Genomic DNA, 16453 nt, shown 5'->3' on the forward strand with positions numbered 1-16453 from the left:
ATATAACTTGCAAACAGGAAGTAATGCTAATGTACATTTCTGGCAATGTCAAAGTTTATGTAGTTAAACTTTATAACTATTTATGGTAATTGAATGTCCTTGATAATTGTAGTAAAATAATGTATTAAATTAGCAGCAGTAATTTCATGTTTCTGATAGCATCAGGATACAAAAAGAAGTGATAATAAAAATAAGAACCGAGAAAACGTTAACATTATTATATGAGCCAGAATATTTTCATCATTCCTTGGATGTTTGAAAGATATTAAATGCTAAAAAAGCAGCAGTGTGTTATTGTTTGAAGCATAAAACATGAAAAGAAACAGTAAATTAGTTATATTAGATTGTTTCCCCCTTGGTTTTTCACAGTCATGTTCAGTGTGTTCCCAGTCACTGCATCTACAACCAGAAAAACAGTAAAAATTATATTTGTTGGGTAATGTACATTACAATTTACACAATAACTCTTTCTTCAAATACGGTGTGTCTTATGTACAGGTTTCTCTGTTTCACACATAATGGTGTTGAATCTCTGTATTTCTGCATCTGGATCTACACTTCTGCTCTGCTGGCTAATCTACTGTAGATCACCTGATAAAGGTAAGTGAATGTCATAAGAATATTCTTCCACATGGAAATGTATATACAATTATTTGGATATTTTGTTTGCTTTATGTAAAAGCAAGTGTGGGTGCTGACTTTTTAATGCATTCACATTAGTTTCTAACATTTAGAACAATAAAGAGAGAGTCTAGCGAGAGTGTGAAATGGGTTATATAATTTTTTTTGTTTTGTTTTTGCTGAAATGCAATGTTTTGTAGTACGTGTCTCTATCTTTTTAGGTTTCACTACAAAACATTCTTGTAACATGTTTGTTCCATTGGGAGGTTCAGTAGTTCTTCCTTGTCATGTTGACAAATGTTTATTAAACCAAAATTTGATGGTGGAATGGAGAAGAGTGGACAAAGTGACTCTGGTTCATCTGTATCAAGATGGTGAGAGTCAAGCAGAGTCCCAGCAGCAGGATTATCATGATAGAGCTCATTTCTTTACTGATAAGATTCAACATGGAAACTTCTCCCTCCGTCTGGACAATCTGAGAGCTGAAGATGCTGGACAGTACACGTGTACAGTTTACAGTGACCAGGACTGTGTGTATTCAGCTGAGACAAATTTGGTTTTGAGTAAGTGGCACAAGTCTTACTGCTAATCTTAAAGCAGACCATTGAAAATGCAGTTTTGAGTTTCAGTATATTGCTATAACAAAACACATACGTTATGCATCCTTTCTTTTATTTATTTATTTTGTTTTGTGCACACACGCCATTCTTCTAAAGTAACTGCCTTTTAATAGTGCATTTTAAATATAGAACTAAGTATTGTGAACTGTTCTTATTTATATTAGAGAGGAGAGTGGTTTTGTTGTTTTAAAGCTAGATGTATCTTTTACTCTTTTTAAAACTAGATGTATCCTATTTATCCTGGAGGGCGTTTTTATAGTATCCTGAAGACAACTTGTTAAATTAGTACCAAAACCTCTAATAAAGGGGTGGGGAACCTTGATCCTTAGTGTATAAATGTGTGTTAACAGTCAATTCACATCAGAAAAAAAATAAAAATAAAAATGTCTTTTCATTTTTAGGGTGTAGCGTTGGTGAATTTGATCCCCTTGTTCATCTGTGATCTTCAGTGGTTCTGCCTTGTTATGGTGATAAATGCTTGTTAAAAAAAGGTCTGAAAGTGGAATGGAGAAGAACAGACTCAGAGACTCTGGTTCATCTATATCAAGATGGTGAGAGTCTACCAGAGGAACAGCACACAGATTATCATCATAGAACTCATTTCTTTATTGACCACATTCAATATGGCAACTTCTCCCTCCGTCTGCACAATCTGAGAGCTGAAGATGCCGGTGAATACACATGTAAAGTTAACAGTGACCAGGATTGTGTGTATTCAGAAATCACAAAAGTGGTAACAGGTAAGTGAAAATGACTAGACCTGCTATAGCAGATATGAAAATAATCCATTAGTTTTTATTTTATTTTTTTTAAATATAAAACTGCACCAACCAATTCTGCATGTTTTTTATGAACAGTCGTTTCTTTATTAGCTTTTCTATAGGCTTGTAGACTGCAGTTTATTCTGGTCAAGATTCATTTACTTAGATGAGATGAGACTGTCTTACTTGCATGTAAAGTCAAGTGATTAATCAGCAGAAAAATTTGACAAATGTGGCAAATAAAAGTAAAAATTCTTGACAAATAAGCATTATGCATTTTTACTGTTTAAACACATTTTCCCCACGTAATATGAAGCTGATCAAACTTACAAATGTTTTGAAATACAAGATTCTGAGACCTCTCAGTCTTATTTTTCACTTTAAAGAATTGTTCTTGAGCATATAGCCACACACTTGTTTCTTTGGGATCTTCAGTGGTTTTGCCCTGTTATGGTGGCAAACATTTAAAAGAGAAAAGTCTAAAGGTGGAATGGAGAAGAACAGACTCAGAGAATCTGGTTCATCTGTATCAAGATGGTGAGAGTCGAGCAGAGGCTCAGCAGCAGGATTATCATGATAGAGCTCATTTGTTTACTGATCAGATTAAACATGGAAACTTCTCCCTCCGTCTGGACAATCTGACAGCTGAAGATGAGGGACAATACACATGTACAATCAGCAGAACTCAGTGTTTTCAGCCAAGACACATTTGGTCCTGAGATTACTAGGTAAGTCAACAACTAGGGAAAAGTCATTTCATTAAAACATCCTCTACCCATTTGAATTATTTTGTCTTTTCTCTGTAGATCTAGTGTTTAATCTTCAGATGTTTCTCATCTTCTGTCCAAATATTATGATGTTTGTTGCTTTTGTAGTCTGGGGTGTTTCTGAAGGTGAGTGTTTCACTACTGTTTTTTTATTTTTTTTTTTTTTTTAATCATTGCAATATAATATATATAATATAACATTCAATCATTTGTTAATACAGTAGTTCTTTCGGTCTGATATGCATTTCAGGATCTCTGAATGAGTTTTCTGTTGTGTTCATTATCTTCTGAGGCCTCTCATGTTGCTCTGGGCAGCTCCATATGCTCATGAGTTTACAGGTTTGATTAATTTATAAATAAACAAGCTCAATTCTTATTCTATTAAATAATATTCCATTTTAGTTGTCATTTGTGTTGTAGTGTGCATGGTGTTGTACATGACATTGTGAATGTAATTATTTCATCTTCTCTGTTTTACAGGCAGCATTAGATCAGTGATTCTGCATTATAGTCATAGAACACAATATGTTGTTTTCTCAGCTGTTTTTTATTCAGGTAAGCAAATCCAAATAACACTCAATTTTTTTATCATAAACACATGAATGCATATGAACATCTGAAAAAAAAAAAAAAATAAAAAAAAAAAAAAATATTCTGAATATTCTGCAGCAAATAGAAACCTAACAAAGTTACGTTAATATGCAAATATTTATTTTAGCATTACTCTAATAAACTGCACCAGTCTGCATTATCCTGTGATTCTATAACAACACAGGCAACAATAATAATCGAAAGGTTAAAATTTATTAGGCAACAAATTTAGTTTAACCAATACCTATTTATTTATTAAGTTGGCTTGAGAAAGCCAACTTACTGAGATGCTATTTAAACTTATTGTGTTGTTGTTGTTATTATTATTATTATTGTTGTTATTGTTGTTGTTGTTGTTGTTGTTGCGGCCTCCTATCCGCCCAGGAACAAGGGATGAAATGACGGTAAGAACCATGTACTGCTGCCACCTGTTCACTGACACACACGATCAGGAGGTTTAAATGCCATATGACCTACACCAACTCCTCTCACTTCACACCATCTTGTGGTTAAAAAAATTACATTTAGCTCCTACAATTATTATTACTAAAACTATTAGCTCTAATTCAACCTAGAGCTTTAATTCTACATACTCAGCCCAGCTCTTTAGATTGATCTGACTGGGTCTGCTATATCTTTTCTAACTGATCAGACTTATGGTTTTCCTGAAAATGACTAATAAAGCTGGGAAAAATCCCATAGACTTAAATGAGTTCAAACTCCAACTGTCAAAACTAGAATGGCTTGAGATTCAGTCAAGCTTCTCTTCTGTGCACTATTTCTAATCCATTTAAACTCATACAAACTAACTTGTTAATCATGCTAGAAACATGCTAGTAACATTCTAATCATGTTAGAATCATGCTAACAACATGCTAGTAACTTGCTACTCATGCTAACAACATGCTAATCATGTTAGAATCATGGTAATGACATGGTAGTAATTTGCTAATCATGCTAGAATCATGCTAACATGCGAATCATGCTAGGAATATGCTAGCAACATGCTGTTAAAAACTTTTAAACTTTTGAAAACTTTCTGATCAGGCTTTCTCAAGCCAAATTAAAGTTTGTTTTGACAAACCTTTTTTCATGTAGTTATTATAATTATTATTATTATTTTATTCTTTTGATATGTATTTATATTCTGTCTTCAATTTGGCAATTGTTGCTTTTATCTCTTTTTGTTCTTTTTAAATATGTTTGGGACAAAGGTCTAAATTACACAGGATTGGATGGTTTCATGATAACAGTCATTTTTTAATAGTACTCCTGTTATACCTGTTCTTTATTATTTTCATTAAGTATACTGTGTTGCTACATTGATGATTTATGATACTTTTTTGTATTTAAAAACTGTTTATTCCTGTTTGTTCCAAAAACATTTGAGAAGGACTGAGGGACTCAACTTTTACAAAAGCTGCAAACAGAATGAAATTCAATGCATTGAAATTTGTAATTGCATATATATTTTATATTTATATATTTTAGTTTAGGTTAAAGTGTTAAAAGCAATATGGGTATATGATTCAATGAAATGTATGTATGCTATTGAAAAATACTGAAAATACTCGTAAAAGTGTGAATCATGAATCTTGAGTAATTTATCAATATATATATATATATATATATTTTTCATGTTTTTACAGTATTTGCTAAATTAATTGAACGAGCATTGCGAAATTAAGTGAACGAGCATTTGTCATGGTCAGTGCTCTGGCTGGAATAAGCTTCAATGTTCTGCCTTCATTTCAGTTCATCCCTTTGGATCAACCAGAGGAGGAGTTCAGATCTACAATTTCTCTCTCTCTCTCTCTCTCTCTCTCACACACACACACACACACACACATATATATATATATATATATATATATCTGATATCTGATATCAGATACATATAAAGAGAGAGAGAGATTATAGTGTATGGTATATATTAGGGATGAGCGAGTACAGCATTATCTGTATCTGTATCTGTATCTGTTAACCATATGAATTATCTGTATCTGTATCTGTACTCGGAGTGGGCGGGGCCTAACCCGGAAGTGGGTGGGATTTAACCTGGAAGTGGGTCATGTTGTATTGAAATGGGCGGGGCTTTAACCGGTATGTTATTTTAAGCATGCAATTGATATGGGTTGATCAGAAATTGTTATATTTATTGCTGATTAGAAAACTATTTACATGACAGCATCAGCATTGAGCTTCAGATCAGTGGTTTTGATCATGATAACAAACGAACTATATACAGAATAAGTTTTGCAACAATGAATACAACACATGCGGTTGCAATTATGAAGTAAAATGTAATGAACAAGAGTTTTCATTTCAACATAACTTTCTTTTTTTTTTTTAACCTTGAGCAGTGTGGTTTTTTTATTTATTTATTTATTTATGAAATACAGAAAGAAAGTGTCAGACACTCAGTGCGTGAAAAAAAAACTGGTCAGAGCCAGCTGACGGTTTAAAAAAAGAAAAATAAATTCTCCGACAGGCAGAGACGCGAGTCGCTTTTACCAAGCACCACGTCTGAACAAACCCCACGTTTACCAAAACTCTACTGGCTGTTCTCTTCTCTTCTCAGTGTTCTGTGTGTGTGTGTGAGCAGAGCGGGACACAGCAACACAATAAATCTGTATGTGTTAGTGATGCGCGGATGGCGGTTATATCCGCGGGCGCTGCGGACAATCCGCGGGTCGGGTGGGTCGGGTAATAAAAAATTGCATTCTGATTATTTGCGGGTGGTTCGCGGGTGGATGAGAAAAATCAATAATGACGCAAATATTAACTGTATTTTCTAACATATGTTTTAAATACTCGAGTAGGTTAATATGCAGTGGTGTGTATAACCCGCGTATACCCATTTCTTTATCAGTCGGCTCTGCGCACCCACTTCTAAATCCCCTCTGATGCGCATCATTCAGTAGTGTCCTGCATTAGCCAAAATCATGACAGGCCACCATTTGTAACTAAATCGTATGTGAATAAATGCAAATATTCGCTCAAAACACCCAGCAAAGACGGTAAGGACCCTAGCGCCGGCTTCCTTTGAAATATGTTTTATCATTGCACCTGATGCGCCTGATGCGCCCGCGCCCGCGCCGTCCGCGCCAGCACCACATTTGCTGCCTGTTCATACGCGAGAGCATGTCAAGAGAGGCACGCCGAGTATTAAAATAAAAATTATTATTGATTACTAATTTGAATCAGTACATTATACCGAAAACAATACGTCACGTCCAGATATCAGTTAACGTTATTCTTTTTAGCGTGGATTTGGCTTAAAAGCACGAGTGATTAAGCTTATAAGTGTTCATCACATTCATCATATCATCATGCAAAACTAAGAATTAGAATAATTGTAAATGACGATCGGGTGCGGGTCGGGTGCGGTTATCTAAATCAGAGAAAAATACAGGTGCGGGTGGGTGGCGGGCGGATCATTTATTTGGAGCTGCGGATTCCGGTGACGTTTAAGCTCATCCGCGCATCTCTAGTATGTGTGTAGGGGAGGGGCCCTGTGACTAGCCTATCACAGAACGCAGACACAGTAAACTACCCAATGAGAATTTTTATTCAATCCGAGCACAGATATTGACTCGTATTACTCGTATGATACTCGTACTCGGCAAAAGTGCTTTATCCGTGCCGGATACTCGTTTCAGCCGAGTATCCGGCTCAACTCTAGTATATATTTAAGTATATGGAAGTATATAGACAGATTGATGTAATTCAGTTTAACTTATGTTACACACACACACACACACACACACACACACACACACATGTTAGGTTTACATGTTTTATGAGGACATTCCATAGGCGTAATGGTTTTATACTGTACAAACCATATTTTTCTATCTACACCAACCCTACACCTAAACCTAGCCCTCACAGGAGACTGTGCACACTTTTACTTTCTCAAAAAAACTCATTCTGCATGATTTATAAGCCTGTTTCCTCATGGGGACCTCACAAATGTCCCCACAAGGTCAAAATTTACTGGTATTACTATCCTTGTGGGGACATTTGGTCCCCATAATGTGATGAATACCAGGTGCACACACACACACACACACACACACACACACACACACACACACATACACAATGATTCTCATTTGTTGTTTTATATCAAACAGTTTGTGAATCTGTTGATGTGTCTGTCAGTAAAGCACAGTTTTTGTATTCATGTTAAGAATATTAATAATTCCTCTTCTGTTTTTAGTGTTCTTCATTGTTGCAGTTTTGCCAGTGTTTCTCACAGTGACAAATTACAATTGGGATTCTACATATGGACACATGCACTGTAAGGGTTTTAGAAATATGATCTGATCCCTGTTATAAACCCATAAATAAATCATGACATCATGATGTGATCAATATCACAAATGCTTATGCCTACTAGTCAGCATTAATTTTTGTTGAAGTTGAAATATTTTCAGTTATTTTACACATTATTCTGTGTTCAGTTGTTATAGACATTTGGGTAACGCTTTAGATTACAACCCGCAAAGAACTACGTAAGTAAACTGAATTTACGGTGTATGTTTCTGCAATTATAGTGTACCTATAAAGTACGTACATGTAGGTATAAGGGAACAATATGTTATATTTGGGTAATAAGGGGATAACAAACCAGATATTGAACCTGCAAAGAACTACATAAATATACTGAATTTACGGTGTACGTTTCTGTAATTATAGTGTACCTATTAGTACGTATGTGTAGGTATAAGAGAACAATAGGCTATGTTACGTTTTGGTAATTCGGGGGTAACAACCAGATATACAACCTGCAAAGAACTGCGCAAGTAAACTGAAGTTACAGTGTATGTTTCATATTTATATTGTGCCTACGTGTAAGTATAAGGGAGCAATATGTTACGTTTGGGTAATAACGGGGTAGCAAACAGATATACAAATAATTAAAAATAATTTATAATGGATTGATTTAAAAAACTTAACAGGTACCTGTTCTATTAAATCGTAAATTTGGTGTATCTCTACGTAAGCTTTTTAAAATTACTGGGAAATTATACTCTTGTCCCATGTAGTTACAGGGTAATTGTGCCATCTGCGGGCTGTAAATTAAAGTGGCGATTGTTCCCCTCTTGTTCAACGAAGTTACAGGGTAGGTACAATACATAAACACACAATCTGTGTATTTTAATATTTTTTATAGTCGCTAATCCCACTTCTACCTCTAAACCTAACGTTGACTGAACAGTAATAAAAATATAAAAAACAGGAAAGTGCAATCACAATCATTTATTTATTGCAAAAATGTCAACAGCCATACAAAAAAGTAATCCAAATAACGATGCGTTGAAGCCGCAGTCTTTTTTGGCGGAATACAGTAGGTTTGAGGTGCAGTAGGATGAGAGCAGAATTTAAATTGTTAATCGCTGAAAATATTATCCTGATTATTGTCTTGATCCACTCCTCGAAGGCGCCCGCGCGTCCAACACATCTCACCAGAAACACGGCATGTCGTAATCTGTGACGAATGCAGGCGAGAGCCAATGAACGTCCGATTTTCCTGTCGCAAAATGCACTTTAGCACGGGTTTACGGCTGTTGCTGATGGACTCGCTGCTAGAGATGGAGATGAAGATCGCCGGACAAAGCCTTGAATTTGGTTCTGGTCCTCGCAAATCGTATGGATTGTGAAGATCTGGGTTCCAGCACACAAATAAAATTGTTTACTTTGTAATTATGATGCGTGTTCGGTGTATTTTATGGTTCTATTGTTAGTCACAGCATGTTAGAGAAAACGCATTTGTGTTCCGCCACGGCAAACGAAGTTAATATTACATGAATGATTAAACGATTGCAGAAATATTATTTATTTTAAGGGTTTAACGTGTAGTCATGATAACATTATGTAGACCTATTCTTGGAAACGAGCTGGCAACAGAAATCACACAGAACAGAATGAAATGTTATAATTTCATATTAAGTAAACGTTAAATGTTTAGATGATGTAAATATGTTAGTGTTGTACCTTTATTGTCTGTAAAATGTAAATAAATGTACATTTTGTAGAACCACATTTTACGTCGCGTTGTTATATGTACTGTACCTACCCTGTAACTTCGTTGAACAAGAGGGAAACAATCGCCACTTTAATTTACAACCCGCAGAGGGCACAATTACCCTGTAATTACATGGAACAAGAGTATAATTTCCCAGTAATTTTAAAAAGCTTACGTATAGATACACCAAACGTACGATTTAATAGAATAGGTACCTGTTTTTAAATTAATCCATTATAAACTATTTGTATATCTGTGATAAACTTAACCTATTGTTCCCTTATTCTTACACGTAGGTACAATATAAATACGAAACATTCACCGTAACTTTAGTTTACTTACGCAGTTTTTTGCAGGTTGTATTTCTGGTTGTTACTCTCTATTATCAAAACGTAACGTATTGTTCCCGTATACCTACACATAGGTACTAATAGGTACACTATAATTACAGAAACGTACACCGTAAATTCAGTATACTTAGTTTTTTGCAGGTTGAATATCTGGTTTGTTATCCCCTTATTACCCAAATATAACATGTTGTTCCCTTATACCTACATGTACGTACTTTATAGGTACACTATAATTACAGAAATGTACACCGTAAATTCAGTATACTTATGTAGTTTTTTGCAGGTTGAATATCTGGTTTGTTATCCCCTTATTACCCAAATATAACATGTTGTTCCCTTATACCTACATGTACGTACTTTATAGGTACACTATAATTGCAGAAACATACACCGTAAATTCAGTTTAATTACGTAGTTCTTTGCGGGTTGTAATCTAAAGCATTACCGACATTTGTGAGATGTTTCATACAATATGTTGTTTGATCTTAATTTCAAAGGGTCATTTTCCTGTTTTATTCAGTCAGTTTCAAACCAAATATGAACTATTTCTATCAATATTGAAATATTTTTCAGGCTCAATTTTGCTCAGGAGATCAGTCTGGGCTGTTTCCATGTTTTTGTCAATGCCATAATGGTTTATTTCTACATCATATCTCTGGAAACTGAAAAGGGTAATATATTCAAAATCTGAAACTGAAACATCTTCCTAGTATATCTTTCATTAATGCTACTAAAAGGATGAAAGGATGAAAGGATGTCTTTACTGACAATGTCTTCTCCTGAACTGAGAATGCAGCAGATTCTAATGAAACTCCAGCCAATGAATCAAAGCAGAAGCAGAACACAGCAGAATGACGTGAAATGAAACCTCTTCTTAATGAACAAAATCAGGATGCTGGTAGGAGTCAAACTCAGCCTGATTGAGTGGAAACACAATCATAATCAACAACGAGAGAAAAAGACACTCATGAGCTCTTCAGTGTTCTTCAGTACAATAAGGTCACATGCTTGATTATTTAGTTAGACTGCCTTTAGATTTGTTTGCAGTGTGGATTTGTCATGGCATTGTTTTGTTGACATTTAAATGTTTATTTTTATAAACAGATCTCTGTATTACTCTATAAAGGCTACTTCAGCACATCCCAAAGAGGTTCAATGGGTTTAAAAGTTAGACCCTGGTGACTATCTCATGTTTGAAAATTATGCCTTGGCTCCCTGAATCACTTCATAATGTGAGCCCAAAGAATCTTGCCACTGTCACTCTGGAATATGGCCGTGGGATTCGTCTTCCACCATGGTTGTTTGAGAAAAGCTACACACTACATCTGCTAAGGTTAAAATAATTTATTGCAAACATACACAGTATAACTTATTTAATTGAAACTGCAATTTTTACTTTGGCTAGGCAGTGTATGTGCAGGTTAGCTTTAACTAACATATTGTATTTTGCAAATTTATTATCAGGAGGCATTTTAATGGCATCAAACAATGGCAATTTATACTTACAACTTTGTTGCAGCATAAAATGACATCTACTTATGTCAAAGAGATAAGAAACATTTTTAATATCACAAACATAACTTTGTAAAAGTAAAAAAAAAAAAAAAAAAAAATGTGATTATTTTTAGGATTCACCATCGTAGCTATCCTGGTGTTACTAATGATGATAAATGATGGATGATAATAATGATGGATTTACAGATGTTTAATATAGGTCTAATGGCCTCCCTGACATTTGATGACATTTAAGTATACTTGATTTATACTTAGAAAAAGTATATGAAGAGCTCAGATGCAAAACCAGCTAAAAGCCATCTCGGTCAAAAATGAGATAATGATACTGAGTGAAAGCTCCTGACACATAGTATACGTCCATCAAATACTTTTACTTTAAACTCGCTAAATTCCAGCCTCAGCCCAATCAGAAGTACCAGTATTTACCTATACAAAGTAGTCAGAAAGAAATGCTAATTTTAAAGAAATACAGTACTGTGCAAAAGTCTTAGGCCACTAGTATTTTCATCAGCTAAAAAATGGTTTAAAGTCAGTTAAAGTCGGTCTTTTGCTGTAGTGTGTCAGTGGGAAATATCAGATTACATTTCCAAACATTCATTTTGCCATTAATCGTAATAATCCAGTGAGATTTTTGTTTGCACAAGGAGTCTGACAACAGCGAGTGCTCTGCACAGAGATCTGATCTCATCATCATCCAGTCTGTCTCTGGAATGACATGAAGAAACAGAACAAACTCAGACAGACTAAATCCAGAAGAACTGTGACAAAGTCTCCAGGATGCTTCAAGAAACCTACCTGCAAAGCTGCAGCACTGTTAAAAGTTTTAGGCACTTGTGTAAAAATGCTGTAAAATGAGGATGCTGTCATAAATAGATTTTCTTTATCAATTAGCTTCTATTAACTAAATGAAATCAACATTTAAAATCCAATAGTGTACCTTACTTGTATATAATTAGTTATCTTTACTTAGTTGCTCTACTTACTAGGTTTTATCAAGTTACAGCTAATTCCAAGGCGAAAAAAACAGTTTACTTGCTGCTTTGAGTAAGGCTTACTTAAAATATTCAAGTAGTCACAGCAAAACCAATGACATGAATACACCAGTGAGAGGCAGCAGTGCGCTAATGTGTTGCTAATGTGCAACAAAACCACAGAAGAAGAAATTAGGACAGTTAGAGCATGCGCAACAAGCAATGTTTTGAATTTGTGCTGACATCGGTTGGCTCCAGCTAATTGGCGAAGAATTTGCTGAAACTGGGAAAAGAAGCAGAGACTGCTTGCATTTTTACCTCTGGACAAAGACACTAAGGTAAGTTATCAAAAAAATAATTGTGTGTAAATGCGTCTTTCTGTGTGCTGCTAATTTTAACTGACTTAGCCTTATTTTGTGCATGGGCTGCATGTAAAGTAGACAAAAGACAAGTGATTCTGTTTACACTAGATGCTTTTTTACTGTCACAAATGTAAAACTTTGTAGTTAGTTTTCTGTTTTGCCCAGAGTTGATGTAGCAACCTCATGTTGATTTTAAGTTAATTTTTTCAATTTACAATTTTATCATCATATATATTTTAATATGTCACAGTTATTGCCATTGCATGATTAAACCTTTGTGGTTTAAATTAAATGAGCTCTTTGTCTCACAGTAATTTTTATTTCTACAGTAAAACAGAGGAAATGCTGCTTTTGAATTGATTTTATGACTGTGGCCTCAAATAGATATGTATAGAAATGTAGACTTTCTTTCTTTCTTTCTTTCTTTCTTAATGTAACCCTTCTAAAACATGCAACTATCAAGGAATGAATGTGTCTGTAATCTAGAAGCCACAACACTAGTGTAACTTTTATTTGTCATATTTAGGACAAGTGTTTGTGGCAACTGCCTTCTCTGAACAGCGGTCTCATCAGCACAGGCTTCAACTAAACAGTTTATGACCTCTTTATTGACACTTTGACAAAAACAAAATTATGTTGCTGTAACACTTTTTAAATGTTTTTTATTGACACTTTGACAAAAACATTCGTATTGTAACACTTGAATGTCTTAAACTTTTTTTTTTTCTTTTTTTTTTCTTCTAGAACCCAGATTTGACAGCACTCCACACCCATCTCGGGCCTTCCTGTTTCATTTTGCGATTACCCCAGATACTTCTACTACTAACCCGCTTTGTAAGTTCTAAAAAAAAAAAAAAAAAAAAAAAAAATACACCTTAAACAAACACTTAACTGTGGGAAAATGTAATGTGTATTTGCTCTTATATTACTGAGATACTTCTATAAGATTATTGTTGATTATATACCTCGTTCACCCAAAAAAGAAAACTATGCCATTTAATCTCCCTCATGTCATTCCAAAATGAACAAAAGTCATGGGTGAGTAAATGATAACAAATTTAAATTTTTGGTGAACCAGGCAGGACAGATAACACTGACAAATAACCATCACATTGCCCTACTTAATATTTTATTTGTTTGTTTTTTATGCAGGTGTCTGATGTTGATGCTGTCTGGACACTAATATGTGTTGGATTGCTGACCATCATTGAAGATGATGTATTTCTCCAAATCTTCTCTGCCTTGACCCTGTGTCTTCTGCCATCATTGTTCAGGGTACACTGCAAAGAACAGTCTGTAGAATCTACATCAACTGTTTGCTTCTGGAATGTCATTTGGTACATTTGGATTACTGCTACATTTGGATTGACCTAATACCATGAAAAACACTTGGAGATTCATTCAAAGTGTGGTGCTTTACTTGGGACAAAACAAAACCCTGAAACTAAAGTGACTTTTTGAATTATATAATCCATTGGCAACATGTGCAGCCTACCCAGTGCCATACTTAAACTCATCCTCCTACTGCTACCTCCACTTCTTACACTAAGCATACCCTAAATGAGATTGATGTTGGTTTGTATCAGATTGTTGTTGGTTTGTGTAATACATTACCTTTTACTTTGAATTGTCACTGCCTTAAATTTATGTGTCATATGAATGGAACATTGTTTTCATTAATTTGTAATGGATTTTTGAAGCACTTAAGTTACTAAACTAGTTAAATTACTACTATTACTACTTAAATTAATAGTTAGTAATTTAAGTGCTTAGTTGCATTTACTTGAACAGAAATCTAATTTATTGCTAAAACCATGAAACCGATAGCTTTACATAAACCAAGTAAGCATTACTCTAGCACCAGAGTAACGCTTACTTGATTTAAGGCAATCGGTTTGCATGGTTTTAGCAAGTAAATTAAATTTCTGTTCAAGTAAATACAACTAAGTGATTCTGAGTTACCAGAACTTGCGTGTAAGTTTACAACACTAAATAAACCTTTGTAAGTACAAAATACTGTTCTTATTTCACGTTACTTGCTTTTTTCAAGGCAATCGGTTTGCATGCTTTTTTTTAGTAAGGTTTACTAATTAGAATTGACAGTGTGCGACCATTCTTTGCGTTTACAGCAGCTTTTGCCCTAGGTGCACTTGTGGACATTTTTTCAGGTAGCTTTGCAGGTAGGTCTCTTGAAGCATCTTGGAGACGTTGCCACAGTTCTTCTGGATTTACTCTGTTTCAGTTTGTTCTGTGTCTTCATGTCATTCCAGAGACAGACTGGATGACGATGAGATTAGATCTGTGTGGAGCACTGGCTGTTGTCAGACTCTTTGTGCAAACAAAAATCTTACTAGATTATTACAATTAATGGCAAACAGAATGTTTGGAAATGTAAACCGATATTTTTTACTGCCACACTACAGCAAAAGATAGAAATAACTTACTTTAAACCATTTTTTAGCTGGTGAAAATACTAGTGGCCTAAAACTTTTGCACAGTACTGTACATCAGATGGATTTAGAGGCTTTTGCATCTGAACTCTTCATTTAGCATCATATTTGAGCTATGCTCTGAGAATCCGTGTTTTCATTGTTATAAGCTAGGGGCGCTATTGCACATCTTCTGTACAGAATTTCCAAAACACAAATGAAGAAGAAACCGAAATGCTTCCATATCTAATCTAACACAATCGTCAGACATAAAACAGCATCAAAACCACAGATATGTAAAACTGTGTGACATTATGGAATAAAATGTTGACACATGATGAGGTAATAATGACTGTCAAGCTTTAGGGTGTTGATCAACTCCATCTACGTTTTGATTATAATGAATAGTCTTTTTTTTTTTTTTAAGCTTTTTGTTCAAAATTGTTGTCTATTTATTTATTTTTTATTTATGCAACTTACCCAGATTCAAGTGTTTATAAAAAAAATGCATGAATGCTATAATAAAATGTTTTTGTTTACAAGCAGATACCCTTTTCTTTCTTTTGATGTTTTATATGTTATAAGATATCATAAGATATTCACTTAACAAACACAAATTAATACCTAAACAGGGACATAGTAGCATACTTAAAGTATGATGTGAAGTTAACTTAAAGAAAATTGACCATACTGAGACCATACTTCAAAGCTTGCGTAAAAAAAAAAAAAATAATAATTAGTAAACTATCAGTAAGTTCACTTTTAGTTTACCCTGCAGCACAAACTGAAAAACATAGATGTAAACTAGTTGTGTACTCAAAGTTTACTTCGGTTATACTTAAAGTACACTTAAAAGTATACCTTTATATACTAGAAAATGGGCCAATTTAGTCCCAGGGAGTATTGAAATAGAACACTGATATTTGTATGCTTATTACATAAAGGCCGTTTCTCAAACGGAAGGCTGCATCCTCCGGAGGTTGCATTTGTAGGCATAAAGATGCATGCAGTACGTATGCAATACACCATAAAGAAGGTCGTATTTTATAATATTAAGTTATAAATCTGACCATTATTCTTAGTGAATGTAATTCTCAGTTAACTGAAATAAACCAGGCTTGATGACGTATGCAGCTTGCAAATGCGACCTCCGGAGGATGCAGCCTTCCGTTTGAGAAACGGCCAAAGTACACTTAAAAATATACTTGAACTTTACTTAAGTATACTTAATAAAATTAACTTGAAGTAAACTTCTTTTTGGTAAGAGTGTAACTGCTTAATCATTTCTGATCTGATCTCTATTTAACTGCATCAGCATCATGCTACAATCATGTATACGTGTATGCATTTATGTGTATGTATGTGTGTAATATGAATATGTGAATCTGTTTCACTATCAGTAGCTTATATTGTCAACAACTTCACTGAATAT

At 34.5% G+C, this 16453-nt stretch overlaps 1 protein-coding gene and 1 long non-coding RNA gene across 2 annotated transcripts; both read left to right on the plus strand.

Moving 5' to 3' along the window:
* The first annotated feature begins 6 nt into the window (after nucleotides 1-6).
* Nucleotides 7-1768, plus strand: LOC127157829 (butyrophilin-like protein 2). The gene is made up of 3 exons (XM_051101037.1): nucleotides 7-600; nucleotides 843-1184; nucleotides 1643-1768. The coding sequence occupies exons 1-3, from the start codon at nucleotides 519-521 to the stop codon at nucleotides 1681-1683; spliced, it is 465 nt and encodes a 154-aa protein (XP_050956994.1). The 5' UTR covers nucleotides 7-518; the 3' UTR covers nucleotides 1684-1768.
* Nucleotides 1769-2049: 281 nt separating this feature from the next.
* On the plus strand, nucleotides 2050-3764 carry LOC127157831 (uncharacterized). Its single transcript, XR_007826008.1, has 5 exons — nucleotides 2050-2730; nucleotides 2809-2895; nucleotides 3020-3108; nucleotides 3254-3324; nucleotides 3745-3764. It is a non-coding gene; the product is annotated as an uncharacterized LOC127157831 (long non-coding RNA).
* The last annotated feature ends 12689 nt before the right edge of the window (nucleotides 3765-16453 follow it).

The sequence above is a fragment of the Labeo rohita genome, unplaced genomic scaffold (assembly GCF_022985175.1).
Source record: "Labeo rohita strain BAU-BD-2019 unplaced genomic scaffold, IGBB_LRoh.1.0 scaffold_1211, whole genome shotgun sequence".
NCBI classification, from domain to species: Eukaryota; Metazoa; Chordata; class Actinopteri; order Cypriniformes; family Cyprinidae; genus Labeo; species Labeo rohita.